Source organism: Ptychodera flava, chromosome 18, assembly GCF_041260155.1.
Source record: "Ptychodera flava strain L36383 chromosome 18, AS_Pfla_20210202, whole genome shotgun sequence".
Lineage (NCBI taxonomy): Eukaryota > Metazoa > Hemichordata > Enteropneusta > Ptychoderidae > Ptychodera > Ptychodera flava.
This window is the reverse complement of record NC_091945.1, coordinates 16,304,294-16,319,447: the sequence shown is the minus strand read 5'-3', so window position 1 is coordinate 16,319,447 and position 15,154 is coordinate 16,304,294. Positions and strand designations below refer to the sequence as shown.

General features: G+C 36.9%; 2 protein-coding genes across 4 annotated transcripts in view; one reads left to right on the top strand and one right to left on the bottom strand.

Moving 5' to 3' along the window:
- Window positions 1-762: 762 nt before the first annotated feature.
- LOC139116989 (F-box/LRR-repeat protein 17-like) lies at window positions 763-13,282 on the bottom strand. Of its 2 annotated transcripts, none has more exons than XM_070679777.1 (7): window positions 13,175-13,282; window positions 11,358-12,364; window positions 9,596-9,707; window positions 8,820-8,951; window positions 8,150-8,257; window positions 6,952-7,159; window positions 763-6,129 (listed from the first exon to the last, which is right to left on the bottom strand). In XM_070679777.1, exons 2-7 carry the CDS (start codon window positions 12,278-12,280, stop codon window positions 5,531-5,533), a joined length of 2,082 nt encoding a protein of 693 aa, XP_070535878.1. In that variant the 5' UTR covers window positions 12,281-12,364; window positions 13,175-13,282; the 3' UTR covers window positions 763-5,530. The 2 variants fall into 2 exon arrangements, with proteins under 2 accessions (XP_070535878.1, XP_070535880.1); XM_070679779.1 differs by having other exon boundaries at window positions 12,891-13,180.
- Window positions 13,239-15,154, top strand: part of LOC139116987 (tyrosine-protein kinase Fer-like) — a 47,588-nt gene continuing 45,672 nt past the window's right edge. Inside the window, exon 1 of one of the 2 annotated variants that reach the window (XM_070679775.1) lies at window positions 13,239-13,415. Coding sequence is in view for 1 of the 2 variants with exons in the window: in XM_070679773.1 (XP_070535874.1) it covers window positions 13,631-13,843 (213 nt within the window). In the remaining variant the exon portion in view is untranslated. Of the gene's footprint in view, window positions 13,844-15,154 lie in introns of both variants that reach the window. The other variant, XM_070679773.1, reaches the window with a different exon arrangement.

Here is a 15,154-nt window from a genome sequence, read left to right as displayed (position 1 = left end):
GCTATTATAGTTTGCCTGAAATGTGCTCATCAATTCCATTCATTGTCTGGGCCATACTGCTTGGTAAGATCAGCGTAGTGCAGCTTTAAGGTAATATGCACCTCGAAAGTGAAAGACTTAAACTTTTGCTCAAATTTAAGTTTCCTCAGTGAACTTTCAAGCATTCTCTTACCAAAGCAAGAATAAAAATCAGGGTCACCATGCAAACTTTGGTACTAGAGAGACAAATAACTTGTAATTTCTCGATATTTGAAATCCAAATGGCCGCCATCCCTGTGTTAACTCTATGAGAAAAAATAAAATTTTCGATTTTCAAAAAACCAAGACAGTGATAACTTTTCTTTCGCCAAGAGCTTCACAATGAGCCCCAACAAGTGGTAGGTCAGAAGAAAATTGATAAAATTTGAAGGCCTGAATTTCTGTCCCCGAGGTGCGTTCTACCTTAAGTACTGGAGATACAAATTGCCTAAGATTTACCGATATTTGAAATTCAAAATGGCTGCCATGCCTGTGTTAACTCTATGAAGAAAAATGAAATTTTTGATTTTCGAAAAACTAAGACCATGAAAAGTTTTCTCACACCAAGAGCTTTAAAATGGACCCCAACAAGTGGAAGATCAGAGAGTCTGAATATCTGTGCCCGAGGTGCGTTCTACCTTAATAAAGCAGAGCTTCACAAAAAAACTGTGTTTGAAACTGTTGGAAGAACGATGGATTCAATCTAAAAGCATACATGTACAATTACGCTACCAATACCACTCATTGATTTTGCACAATTTCCATCATTTATTATACATCATTTTTCAGAATCTTTAACAAATAACATGTAATATAGTTAAGTCCACTTCTCTTTTATACAAAATAAGGACAGCTGTTTATCAAATAAACATTCCCTTGTTTCAGTGACCGAATAACTGTACGAGAATCAAGACCATACCCAACAATGCTTGAAGAAAGCAATGTCAACTTTGTAGTAATACAGAGACTGTTGCATAAAAACGGTCAAAAGAATCATCAAGAAAATTGAGAGAAAAAATGTTACAATTCCAAATTTGTCTTTACTGGTAATATGTCACTAACTCTTCACTCACATGAGGTGCATATGATCAATTACTATAACTGAGAGGATAATGATCGCCAGTGTGATACGGGAAACCACGTAAAAAACTTCTAAGTGAAAAAAAGACATGAAAAGAATCAAAGTAAACATAGAGGGAGATACAATGCAGAAAGGATTAATATTTCTAAAAATGCATCAATAAATGGAGGATTTTCAGATATTCAATCTTGAAAGTTAAAGGCAAAAGTTAAATTGGACGTGTTAGATACCACAAAAGTTACTTATATTTGGTGGTTCTGATACTACTATTTGGTAAAAACAGTATAATTCAGAGGCATCAGCTTGACTTTTCAGAGACAGAAAGTGCCCTGTCAGTTTATTAAATCAATGGTTAGTGAAATAGTTTATCGCTAGGTTTTGAAAGCCTGAAAATACAAAATGAGCTTTCATCTCAGACCCAAGGTCATCAAATATCCAACAAATTGAATGTCTGGTGAGCAAATTAGCAATAAATCTTGATTTTTTATGACTTGAAATATTATGCCATCAGAATACTTCTCTTCTATTCTTTTTGTTGTGAGCCAGCCTTGAATGTTTGGCGCATTTTATGAACCATACGAAACCAAAAATCTGATAACCCAGACATACATTGACCTTTGAACTCCATGTATCCACATTTATTTTTGTTCTAAACTTTAACAGCATTCAGATCTCTGATTATAGACTAGATTTACGAGGTTGTTCGAAGAAATGTACCAAGAAGATCATACAGCTCATTTGCATACAGATATTTGTTGAGCAATATAACACGTTTCACTTTACTATGGCATGTATCAGAACTGTATATCTTAGCCAAACTAGAGGTTCACTAACTACATCAGGGCTTGGCCCAAAAGAAATGTGAAAAAAGTTAGCACTTTCCAAATAACTCTTATTTTCTTTAAAACAAAACATTTTCCATCAGATAAATGATTTTACATCTCAGAAATCAAATTAACAATGCTCTTTTCAAACCCTTGTCATTTCACATTTGCCAAAAAAAACCCAACAATTATGTAAAGCACTCAGTGAAGTTTACAAGTTTACAACAAACACAATTCTATTTACAATTCACAATTGTCAATATAAAACACCAAACATTTAAAAAGTATACACATTGACAAAAAATACTTGAGACATACTGAGACAGTCTTTACAAAGAATGCTGCTAAAATCAGGTGCACATCACAAAAGTTTTGTTAAAACTTTGACAAGTATGAAAACAGATTCAGAATCAGATTGCACAGGAATGAAAGAACTAAGTCATGCATAGTCCACTTTGTGAATAGACCGTGTTTCAGTGAAATAAATCTGAAATTTCTACCCCACTGAATTGTTGACCCAATTGATATCTGAATCTAGAGTGAAATAGGACTTTATACATGCATGCAAAAGTGAAATTCATTTTTTTCAAGTGGATCAACGTCATTTGTTAGATTTAAATAACATAAAATGTCTCAGGAAGCGTAAGTTTGTTACAAGTATGGTAAGTTCTGCCCATGATATTTTCATTGAACACAGTCAACACCACTTCACAAAATACCATAATATTCTACTACATGTCTCAAACAAAACTATCTATGTGGAATAATACTCTCAGGAACACAAACTTTGGCTTGCTGGAAAATGACAAATAATAACGAGGGAACAATATCCTAGAGTGAAGGAATGAATCGACAAATACTACAGACATTCTGACCGATAAAACATTATGACGGACTAAAAATTTCATGTCATAAAACTGTAAAGTAACCATTTTGATCCCAGACTGGGAAAATATATATGTCTATTGATGACTACAATAGATGTAGTCAACCTTCCAAAAAATCGGTATATTTGACCTCCTCCTAGCACTGAATTCAAACATACATCAGAAAGATGGCAATTGGTAAAAAATGTCTGAAGAACAGGAGCAAAACTAACAGTTCCAGAAGGCGCCTATGCAGGCCCTGTGGATCTAACAATGAGCTGTTGTCAACAATCTCAGTTTAGCACAGTGGAACTGTCTTGAACTTCTCTGATAATTTTTTTGTATTCACGTTTTAAAGGAAAAGCCAGAATATGTGGCTCTGTAGTGTGCATAGCCAGAGAAGCTTTAATTAAAACATATTCCAGTTTCTCAGTAATATGCGATGGATATAAAATATAACAGTGCTGAAGAAGTCTGCAATGGGATATCACGTTATCATCATCCGCTACAATAATTCAAAAAAATTTCTAAAAAGACCCTAACCAATTTCAACAGTCATAGTCATATATAATTAATTTCTCCAAGTCTTCTACTCTTTCATGTCCTGTGATATATATTTATGAGATACATCTGAATAAATCTAAGACATACATGTATAAAATAAGGACTTTACCTTTCTTAAAGGATAAGAGACTATGGATTATATCCGACAGAGTTTAAATTTGTTAGATGTTTGAAGAGAAAAATATCTGTACACACTTGTACTTCATAGAACGTTTTCTAGAAAGGTCACATGTACTATATATTTCATCATACTTTCTTTGCTCGGTACTTGTACATGACTTGTACTTTACTTATTGTACGTACGCACACCTTATTTTGCCACTTCATAGGTTTTCTTGTCGTAGCCAGATCCATGCACAAGAAAAGAGGGATACAAGAGAATGATATGTTCTCTTCTGATAATTTTACGCCATTATTACTTCTGCTGATATCTTACTTTTGTTGACTAAGCAGAAAAAAGCCAAACAGAAACGGATGCAAAAAAAGAAACTGAAGAAATTACAAACATATATGGAAATATCCCCCTAATCGAGGTTTGAATTTAAGGTTGTACCCCCCAGGTACTTTTCAACCTTTCACCACCATGGTTTGAACCAATCCTATTGTTGTCTATGGCAAAGTTGGACCTCTAGAGAGGGAAAAGGGGGTGAAAGGGTTACAGTGGATTTTTAAAACCACACTGAGACCTCTGAGATGACCAGACAATTGAAAACCATCAATACTTTTGATTTTTCAACATTGAAATCCCTTGCAGATTTGACCTTTCACTTAAAATAGTACTGTCTATAATTATTTACAAAAAATTATACATATTGGCACTGAACAGCCAGCTCAAATCAGTTTGTGTCTATGTACATCTGTAAATATTTACACCTTGATTGTCTATTTGTAGCTTTAGGACAGAATTTCTGAAAACAAATTTTTTTCTTATTCATAAAAATGATGTCCAATGCCATGACCAGAACACTACAGTCAAAATTTCTCAAATTCTGAAATCTGAGAAGTTCTGTTACAGTTACCTTCAGTCGAGCCATTATACAATGACAATCGCTAGTGTGGTCAAGTTCAAAATACAAACTCGCACATACCAATTTGTAAGGTATATGTGTCCACTGTATGAGTTTATAATTTACTGGACATCAAAATTCAGTACCTTAATGATTTTGAGTAGATTTTTCCAGTTGCATAATTGATACAATGCACACTATAGATATCAGTGTTAGCATACTGTTAATAAAGGTTAGTGAGAAACAAGCTTTGTCAATAATTGCACATTCATGTTATAAAGATTATCTGTATTACCAAATACATGACAGCAGATGCATGGAGCGCTAATCATACAGTTTTAAATCAAATGCTGTATTTGTTAACATGTCAAGAAACAGAATCAAATCATGAGTTTACTTTGTGCTGTTAAACATATCATTCAATTTACTCCATAATAATTTTTGTATCTTTTAGGGTGTTATAGTATCATTTACCAGGCTACCAGTGAGTAACCTACTAGTATCTCCTTTGAGGGATCTGGCCAAGCTCTCCATTGCGCTTTAGTGCATAATTCATTTAGTATGATGGACACAATGTAGCTGGCAACAGTGCATCACTCATTTCTCATAGTGCAATATGGTGATTAGTATTCATTTATGCAAATTATTTTAACAAGCATTGCTTCATATTCAAATTCTATGCAAATTCTTCCTTATCAATACCAAATATTCATGTACCGGTACCTATAATTCATTCAGTATAATGTAAACGATGTGGCTTATTTTCAAACTGTAAAGGGGCACTTGTAATGACGTGAAATCTGTGACAGATAAAAAAGAAAATCAGTAAAAATTTGTTTATTGAAATATTAAAATATATGTTGATTATAATCATGATCACGTGATTGATCATTACACACTGCGTCCACTTAAAGGTATACTGTCACCTGTTCAAATTTTGCCACAATTACCATGGAAAGAGAAAATCTAAAAAATCACAGATTTTAGGCGGGTGGCCGCTTTTTAAAAACAGCGCCTTCACATGGACATTTTGATACAAAGGAACGCCCCTTTGACCATACATGGGCATATTTAGATTACAGGTGACTGTATACCATTAACCTCAGCATCCTGATTTTGGTGCTGAGGTGCTGTCTCTTGCATACAGATTCACACCATACTCTGAGTTGCCTAGGACTTCCCTTTGCCACCACCTTTGCTGCCTTTTCGGAGCACCAGATTCGTGCTGCAGCCGATAGCACCTTCCTTGGGTCTTCGGTATGGCGCACTCGCCCTGGATGTAGTACCACTACTACTGCTGGTGCTGGCACCGCTATTGTCAGTGCCGCTGGTGCCGCTGCCGGAGGCAGTGCCACTGCCGCTGGCACCACCACTGCTGGTACCTTGGTTAGGCTTACCCCTTCCTTTGGAAACAAGTGTGAAAGTGTACGTGCTTCTGGAAGATCCACCTTGACTAGTGTTGCCACCATCACTGCCGCCACTTCCACTACCACTAGAGCCATCGCCTTTGAAAGTGATGCCGCTCTTCTTGGCTTTGTTCATCACCCTCTCACTGTCCAACTGGAACGTGCTGTAGTGGATGTGAGGGTACCTCTCCACAAGGTCAAGTACAGTCGTATGCTGGACTTGGTCGCATCTTGTCAGACCCAGGTAGGTCAGCTGTTGGCAGTTCTCTGATATGCTGATGGCTCCCCTGTCACTCACCGCCCTGCACCAGCCAACATCCATGTGGATGATGCTCTTGCTGTACTTCCCAACACTGATCAACGCTAGAAACAAAATCACAAATCAAAAGTAAAAGATAAGGCAAAGTTGACTAAATAGTACAAGGACATTTTATACAGAGAGAGATGATTGTTATTTGTCTCAGTGTCAGTTACACTTTATATTACATTTTGCAGACCCAATGCATTTTTGAAGTGCAAAAACAGTCACAATGGCCTAATTCATTTGAATTTTTTTCCCCGATGTGATCTGATCAGTTGTTGATGTCCAGTGTTTTGTAGTAAGATGATACGTTTGGTCTCAACATGGGATGTAAGAAATCAACTATTTTGTAAATTCAGATAGCAGTATAATATCAATGAAACTGCAGTCTTTCATCTCAGACATTGATGATCCTGATGTGAAGGTCTCACTGAAAGCAAAGTGGTATAGCAAAGTGTACCAAAATATAGCAGTAGAGACTGACTTAATCATGCATGAATATTATAGTTGCTGAGGGAAGAAAGGGCACTCTAAATTTACAAAACGGATTAAAAAGGGGTTAATTTTATCATAATATCTTTAATTGACGTATATTCCTACAAACCTGTACTTCCTGTGTGTTGTCTGATCAGAATATTGGTCAAAATCATCTCAAAACATCAGCCAAAGAAAGGTTTGAAAAATTTGTGCAGATAATCTGAGAAAACATGTATCAATAACATTTTATCTCTGCATTGAGATAGCACGCTTGGACATGAAAATTTTCAAAACCAAGTTTAACTCTGTGAAGGAACCAAAGCTTGTCATGAAAATTGGAATTTTCTATCCAAAACTCTAATACAGTAAGTACACATGAGGTGCACTTGGCATCTAGTTGGCCTTACCTTCATCAGTGACTTTGCAAGACACTAGATAGAGATTTTTCAGGTTCTTGGCAGTTTTGGCAATGTAGGCAATGGTGTCGTCAGTGACTTGGACGCACAGACACAGATTTAGCGTGATTAGAATATTACATTTGAGGACCAGGTTCTTGATAGCAGCATTGGTCACCATACACAGATCAGTCAGGTCTATGCTCTTTAGATATTTCAACTGAAAATAACATAGAGGTAGTGACCATTAGAAGACAGAACAAATGCCAATTTGGATCGGTCGCGTGGTTTGGCCGCCATATTGGATTTTGCAGTGCAAGAGCTCTGGTTCTAAAATTGAGTAGACAGGTAAGTAAAATGAATGAAATAGAAGGTGAAATAGAAGGCAACTACGTATTTCATTCATCAAACTTTGTTGGATCTGAATACAGGTTCTAATTTTCTGTACAGAAGCAATTTGATTGGTTTAGGTTACTTTTCAATTTTTTTCATGAACACTCTCTGTAGAATTGTGATATAACTTTGTGACATGGTTGTATTTAACAGTCTTGAAAAAATTATAGCAACTTTTTCCGGTTTTATTGGGAGACTGGGGACGACAGTACAACAACTCACATGTCAAAATTGACACAGAACTTTCATGAGACATTTGATTGATGACAAAGTATATTTTGTAGAACTCAGTATTTGCTGATAAATTTTCACTTCAGAATTCTCATCCTTAAATGTTCTTTGTATTTGATGTTTTACAGTATTGAGATCATTTCACAGAGCCTGAAATACAAAACAAGCTAACAATCTGAAGTATATATATTTTATAACATGTAAAAATTTGACTCTGAAGACTTAAAGCAATTGGAAACTGTAATGGAACTTTGGAAAATGATATGGCTGATACCTAGCACTTAATAAAATAATTGACATTGAATTCTACTGTTGGGTATGTTTTGGAACATAAAATCCCACAAGACACACTGAAATCTTCAGTCCTGAGGGTGATGTCGGAAAAGGTTCACAGAATATTTAAACGTGGGAATCTGACAGGAACTGTTTCAATATTAAGCACAGCTTCTATCGTCTTCAAGTTTGTCTGTCACATACTCTAGTGTCATGATTGTTGCCGACACCTCTTGTGGTATGCTCCTTTGTATGTTTGAAACAAAGCGTCCTGACCTTTGACCCTTGAGCTTTGGACCAGCATGCACTTTACCTTTGATATTTCCCAAATGCCACTGTCTCCGACATTTGTTGCATGCAGACACAATATCTGCAGGTGTTTGAAGCTGGCCACCATTTCAGGTATACAGTCATCTGTGATCTGTAGGAAACGATAACAAATTAGAAACTATTCTCGTGTTGTTGTTGGTTTGTATGAGGGCAGTGCTCATTCACTACTATCTCATGATACCCTGGCAAATACTGGTATAAAAGGTAACTTATTAACTTAGCTACACAAAGTTGTCCTGTTGTCTGCATTCCACCAAAACAGCAGTAGCAGTACAACAAAGTTTAACCACTATCGATGTGACACAAGACATTGCAGAGGAAGATTGCATCTGTCATGTCTCACTTAAAATGTCTTGTGGAGAATAAATATATGAATAAATAAATAGATAAATGAATAAAATAAATAAATGAATGAATGAATAAATAAATAAAATAAACATATAAACAAATATTTAAAAATATAATTGATTCTACATTTCTAGCATTTCCCTGAATTTTACAATGACAACTTGGTCTCAAATATTTTTTCCTTCTGGAGAGTTCTTGACTGAATACAAAAGTCAAGCTTTAAACAGTGCTATATTATATATTTCATGTCACTAAACTGGGCTCTATTCAAAACTGAAAATTGAAAATCTTTAGATGAACTTCACCTTGGAGTCTTCTTGGAATGTTAAAACCCACAAATTGGGAGCCTTTCTGGCCAACTCCTTGACACCTTCATCACTGACTTTGGTACAAGAACTCAACCTGACATGAGTTAACTTGGGGCAACCTGCAGCAATCTGAAAAAATATGGCATGATATGATGTGTGAATCAGGGACTGTAGAGGAACACACGTTAAAAATCAACGGGTTTTAAAACAGATGAGCATGCTGATCAAAATTTATGAACATTCATGAACATTTCAAAGTCGTGTATAGCAAACTAGCTGCTGAAAACACTGGGGTTTATGTTATTACATTGAACCTCAGAGAGTCGGTTACAATATTCACTATAAAAAAAATCAAGGTCATTAAATCAAATTTAAACTGTAGTACAGTTATAGCACTCAACTACTGATGTACACTTTGACAATAAAAAAAATTCCCTCAAAATACTAATTTTATTGATAATACAACTAATAATATGCCTTAAAACCATGTTCAGTAACTGGCAACATCCTCAATAAACAAAAAATTTAAATTACAACTTTTGATCTGTAAATTTAAATAGTACCTATTTAATACTCTGTCACAACTGATGTGACTGATAAAAACACAAACAAACCATCAATTAATTACAGACCTATAACTATTTTACTTTTCCTGGGGCATACTTGATGAATGAAACATACAATATGGTCACTACACATATAACCCTACACAATCACAGACCGGTCAGATCCCAATACTGATGATAAATAACATGGGCAACATGACAACTCACCTTCTTGAGACAGTCATCATCAAACTCCTTACACCCTGATACGTTGAGTATCTGTAACTTTGGACAGAAGTCAGCGACAGCATTGAAACTCCTGTATGTCAGCTGTGTGCATCTGGAATATAGGTATTGAAAGATTGGTGAAAGATCTGTTGAAGTCTGTTCGCCAAGGCACGGTGATGCATTCATTTCCTCCCCTTTCCCTACATGCGAGGTCACAAAATACCATTGAAAACATTAGGGTCACAGTAAAGTGTTGTGGGAAAAAGGGGGAGTGGTTAACTTTGGTTTTGTGAATCCCTATTGCCTCCCAGTCACTGCATAAGGTCATGGGGTTAGAAGATTAAGGTCACAAGGTAATCTCTTAGGCTTCTTTCTCTGTCTGTCACAAATTCAGTGAATGACATGATTCCATCATCACTTCTCTTAAGACTTCATTTCTTAAGGTAGAATGCGCCTCGGGGACAGATATTCGGACTCTCAAACTTTAACAATTTTTTTCTGATCTACCACTTGTGGGGGGTTCATTTTCAAGCTCTTTGTGTAAGAAAACTTTTCACCATCATATTTTTTCATAAATTGAAAATTTTATTTTTCTCGATAAAGATGGCAGCCATTTTGAATTTCCAATATCGGTAAATTAAAATGTTTGGTAAATTGTTTCTCTCTAGTACTTCAATTGCACCGTGACACCCGATTTTTATTCTTGATCTTGAAAGAGAATGATTGAAAGATTCCTTGAGGAAAGTTTGAGCAAAAGTTTAAGTCTTTCACTTTCACAGAATTCGCAAGCAGACAGAGCGACCTATTTGCCACAAGCAGAAAGTTACTGTACAAGTAGCTATTTCAAAATTTTGATACCTGAGGCGCACATGAATGTTTTACTCTCTCGATTTTTTGTGAAAATCAAAAATTTAATTTTTCTCCATAGCTCTAACATAGGGAATAGCTGCTATTTTGAATTTTAATTTTGGTAAATATGTACTGGACCCTTAATTTTTATTGTTGATGATGAAAGAGAATGGTTTAAAGTTTTCTTGAGGAAAGTTTAAGCAAATGTTTCAACTGTACATTGTGAACATGTATTACCTTAAATCAATGTTGTCCCTCCAGAAATACAAATATACTCAGCACCACCAACAAAAATTACCACCTTATTTAATAATATAACATTTGTGTCACCGTTTGCCATGTTAAATATGACAGAGACGGACAAATGGTGAAACTGCATGTATCCACATAAATAAAATTATTATTACTCAACATATTTCAATATTAGTTTTGATTTATAGTCCGTACTAACATTTGACTTTTTCACCTCCTTAACCAGTTTCCCTGTAAACAGGTCCACACTCACCATTGATCACAATGGGGTGCAGATGAAACCAAAGCAGTGAAAGGAATAAATTCTTGAATTTTGGTATCTTTTTACCATGGCAACTATTCCATCACTTTTCAGCTTTTCAATGGTCACTGGAGCTGATAGATATCGGTGTTTCCCTAATCTGAAGATTTCTGTAGTTTTTTTATCCATACGTGAAAAATAAGTTTACAATAAATGATACCAATGACCAATATTTTTGCCCAGCTCACATTACGTAAATCATGAATAAAGCATTTTGTTTAATGTTTATGATAGTAGCCTAGGGCTACGATAATTGGAAATACGTGAAAGTGAAAGTGTCCAGAAAAACAATGCATCCATTATGACCAAATTTTCATATTTATTTTGATCCACAGTGATACTGATGTATACTTGTTTTACCTCATTGATTTAAACTCTTGGAGATTGGGACATTGCTTGAGCATGGCGACTATTCCATCATCTGTAACCTTTGTGCAATCACCAAAGCTGACACAAAGTACATTATCACTTAGGCTTGTCAGGTGGATCAGCGTGCTGTCCACCACATTTTTGTACTCATCCACGTTGATTCTCCGCCAAAGGCTTGGATCCTGGGCCAGTTGGTGCCAGTCTTTGCTGATGTATGAGACACTGTTTACCAGTATTGGCATGGGCAAGTATGAGAGTATGCGCACGAGAAGAAATCTTGGTAGACTGTGAATGTGCAGTTCTTGGTGCTCATCATCTGGCTCTGACATTGCAGCGTCACTATCTTTGTCATTGGTAATTTCAAGACGTGGTCTTTTAAGAGATGAGACCTCATCCTTCAGGTCTGAATCTTTCATATTACATTCAGAATCAACATGCTCTTCTGAATTTTCACCATTTGTGCCTTCACCATCCTGAGTTGACGGTGCAGAATTCCCATCATCGCTGGACAAGCGTCGTTTACGAGATCCTACATTGCTTTGGATTCCTGCAGCTTCACTGTCGTGACTGATGTTTTTGTCTTCACAGGAAGAATCTCCCTGAGTGCTCACACTCCTCGCAGTGTCCACTCCAGAATTATCTTTGGTAGTCATCATTATGACAGAAACCTGGTGACCATTGCCATGGCTGCTGGTGTTTCCTCCTTCTGTTTCATCATCATCTCTATTAGGACTGTTATATTCTGCTGAACATATCACCGTATTAGATGATGACACACCATCTGCTGTGTTCTGGATGTTGTTATCATTATCTCGGATAAACGTCTGACATTTACGTGTTTCATTCCTTTTCTCCTCCTGGCTTGGTAATCTATTTCCATAAACCTTAGTACTTTCAGAGTTATCCATTTCCATGGTGGCCTACGTTCACCAACAAGGAGGTGGCTTTACACGACTAGAATTCTGCCAGCCCTTTCCTGCCATTCAATGTATGTACACCTGTGCAAGAATCAAAAATGAAATTGTTTCGGTATTCAAAATTTTCTACTCAAAACAGCAATGGACAACAACCTCTTCCACTGCATGTTTTGACAATGTTCAACCTGACAGCTGATGACCTAATTTATTATAGCAGAAAAGAAATTTGTGCTTTCTGGATTATTATGGATTTACAAAACTGTGTGAATTATATATAAGAATTAACAGCCTGGACCTGACACTGAAGAAATTACTCTTTAAATGTTTCATAGCTGGCACTTCTACGGAAACAGCTTTCATAATTTTTCATGGATTAAATGCATCCATCGTTTGTACGTTTGTGTCCCTCCCCGACCCAGCACTCGCAGTGTCAATATGATAAACACCAGCAACACCGTTCACTTGCCCAAAGTCATTTTTCAGCTGTCCATAGTTGATTTTGATATAGTTGTTGTATAACTCACATACTTCCAGTTGTCTGTGATCTACATACATTTCCTAAATTAATAACATTATGTGGACATTTTGAAAAGGTTTCTATAATTACGGTGTCAAAGTCCAACGCATTGTGGTGCCTTTCTGCCTCTTATGTTACAGTGTTAGAGTGTCGCCTTTGGTGTATGTCAACACAACCGATACGAGTTTCTGTTCTGCTTGTAAAAGATATTAAACGTTCGCCATATATTCCCGATTGAAAAGGCAGAAAAGCGAGATTTAGGCGTTGGAGACCTTTCTGTGGGTGCACCGTGTCATTCAGGTGATTTCTTTTACGTTACTGTGAAAATTTCAGAGTCATGGCCCGACAAGGAGGAAGTGGACCTAGCACCTTACCTGAAACGATTCGTAGGTTTGAGCTTTTCGTCATCAAGTAGTGTGTGGACAAAGTTGATGACGTAGTACACAAGTTTAAAAGGCGGAAACAGGAAGAAAAGTTTTCATGGCGAAGAAGACAGCTAAAATTTTATGTTTAACAAGTTTTCAGCGTTTAGAGAAGTAGTAGACCACCCCCACGCTCGGATTTGGTTTTTTTCTGCCTCTCGTAAACATCCCTAATTGACGTGAGCAAAAGGGGGTAAGTCTCGCTTCCATATCGATTCGAAACCGGGAGACAATTTGTATAACAAAAGAAATCGATGACATTGCCATTGGCAGGTTCAATCCCAGAACGCTTTCCCTTCTTATTTGCATATGATTACTTTACTATCCAAGCGAGATCGCTGCTGTCATTTCCTAGTTCAAGTCCCACACTTGTGAAGTATTTAAGGGGTAACTATTTGTAACGGTAAAATGTCCGGCGGTTTTAATCTGCCGGGGATGTCGCAGGGTCCGAGGATAGCTTTTGGTGGACCCTTGCGAAAAGAGAAACCCGCGTTGAAGCCAAAGCCCAAATTGACGTCGGACCCAGGCCCAGCAGAGAGTAATGACGATGAATTGGGATCGTCGGGAGGATCAACGTTACTTAATGACCTGAACGAGAGTTTGTCAAGACATTCAAACACGGTTGGGCAATTTACTACTTTTTCTTCTTCTTTCATAGTCATTCTATTTCTAGATTAGTCTGCGACACCGCGCGAAGAGGTGTGCTGAGAGACATGTTCACTTTGTGCCGCAGAGAAACAAGCATTGCATTTGTATATCGTTAGTGTTATGCGTTGGCTTTTAAGCTTGTAGTCAGGGTGGAATTCGGATTCTACTAGTACTAGTGCACATCGTGGTTATGGCATGGCGAAGAAGCCAACAAAATACTGGCCGGAAAAAGGTGTTTGTTGTCGTTCGAAATATGATATTACAGTTACAGCTGCGACCTCGACCATGGAGCTGCCAAAACTGGCAAAAGATTCCATGCTGCGACCCAGTTCAACCTCAGATCTCAACAGAGGTTCCACGGTTGAACAGACGTGATTTTTGCACGCGACGTTTTCTCGGTGAATCTCTGTCACGGCATATCATCATCAAACACAGGCCACTCGATATCTAACTTAGAAAGGAAGTCGATCGAGTGACGGTTTCGAGTTAATGTCCACTCGTCCAACGGAGCTGTAACAACCGGATCATTAAATGTTGTTTAAAAACCCAAGTGGGTGATAGGGCCTCATTAGACGGCAAACACTCCAGTCGGGTTGTATAATGCTTTGAGGTAGCACACCTCAATAGATTGTACAGACAATTTTCAAGTTAACCTTATTGTTATAACAAACACTTACATGTCAACACAATCAACAATTTTGTTATCAATAACCAAATTTTAGATAACTTACATGTAAAGCGGTGATAACACTTGTATCTTAAACCCAGCTTGTGCTTCTCATTTAAGTTTACGAGAGTTCCCATCCCATGCAGTTTGGCAATATATCAATAGATCCTCTGTCTGAGCATTTCTTTCATTCAAATAGAAATTTCCTTGAAAAACTTTACAATTTCTAATGGTAAGCTTCTATATGTTACCCAGATTTTATTCTACTTGAAAAGTCCTGTGTAACCTACATTGTTGATACACAGCAGGCAATAAATTCAGTGTTTTGCCCAGGAATTGTAAAGGTGGGACACAGTGTCCCATGATTGTCAAAATAGGGGGACACTGAGTTACAATAGGGGTCAATGTGTGAGCGAAGAACGCAAAGCAAAGTCAAGTCACCAAGGCAGAAAGGTATACATTCATTTTAAAATTAATATTGCTGGACGTCTCCTATAATGGTTTGTGGCAAAGTCATTTTAACTGGTTGTATTTACAGTTTCGAATTGTAAAAAAAGACATCATCATGATAAAATCAATTTCATGCGCATTTTTCTTTTATGGTGATTCTTGCCAGT

What these genes read in the sequence shown, in the direction of transcription:
- LOC139116989 (XM_070679777.1), bottom strand. Translation starts at nt 12,280, where the DNA reads ATGGAAATGGATAACTCTGAAAGTACTAAGGTTTATGGAAATAGATTA. An exon ending in ATGATGACTGTCTCAAGAAG is followed by an intron (nt 8,952 to 9,595) that starts GTGAGTTGTCAT and finishes ATATTTTTTCAG; the next exon opens with ATTGCTGCAGGTTGCCCCAA. An exon ending in CATTCCAAGAAGACTCCAAG is followed by an intron (nt 8,258 to 8,819) that starts GTGAAGTTCATC and finishes CGTTTCCTACAG; the next exon opens with ATCACAGATGACTGTATACC.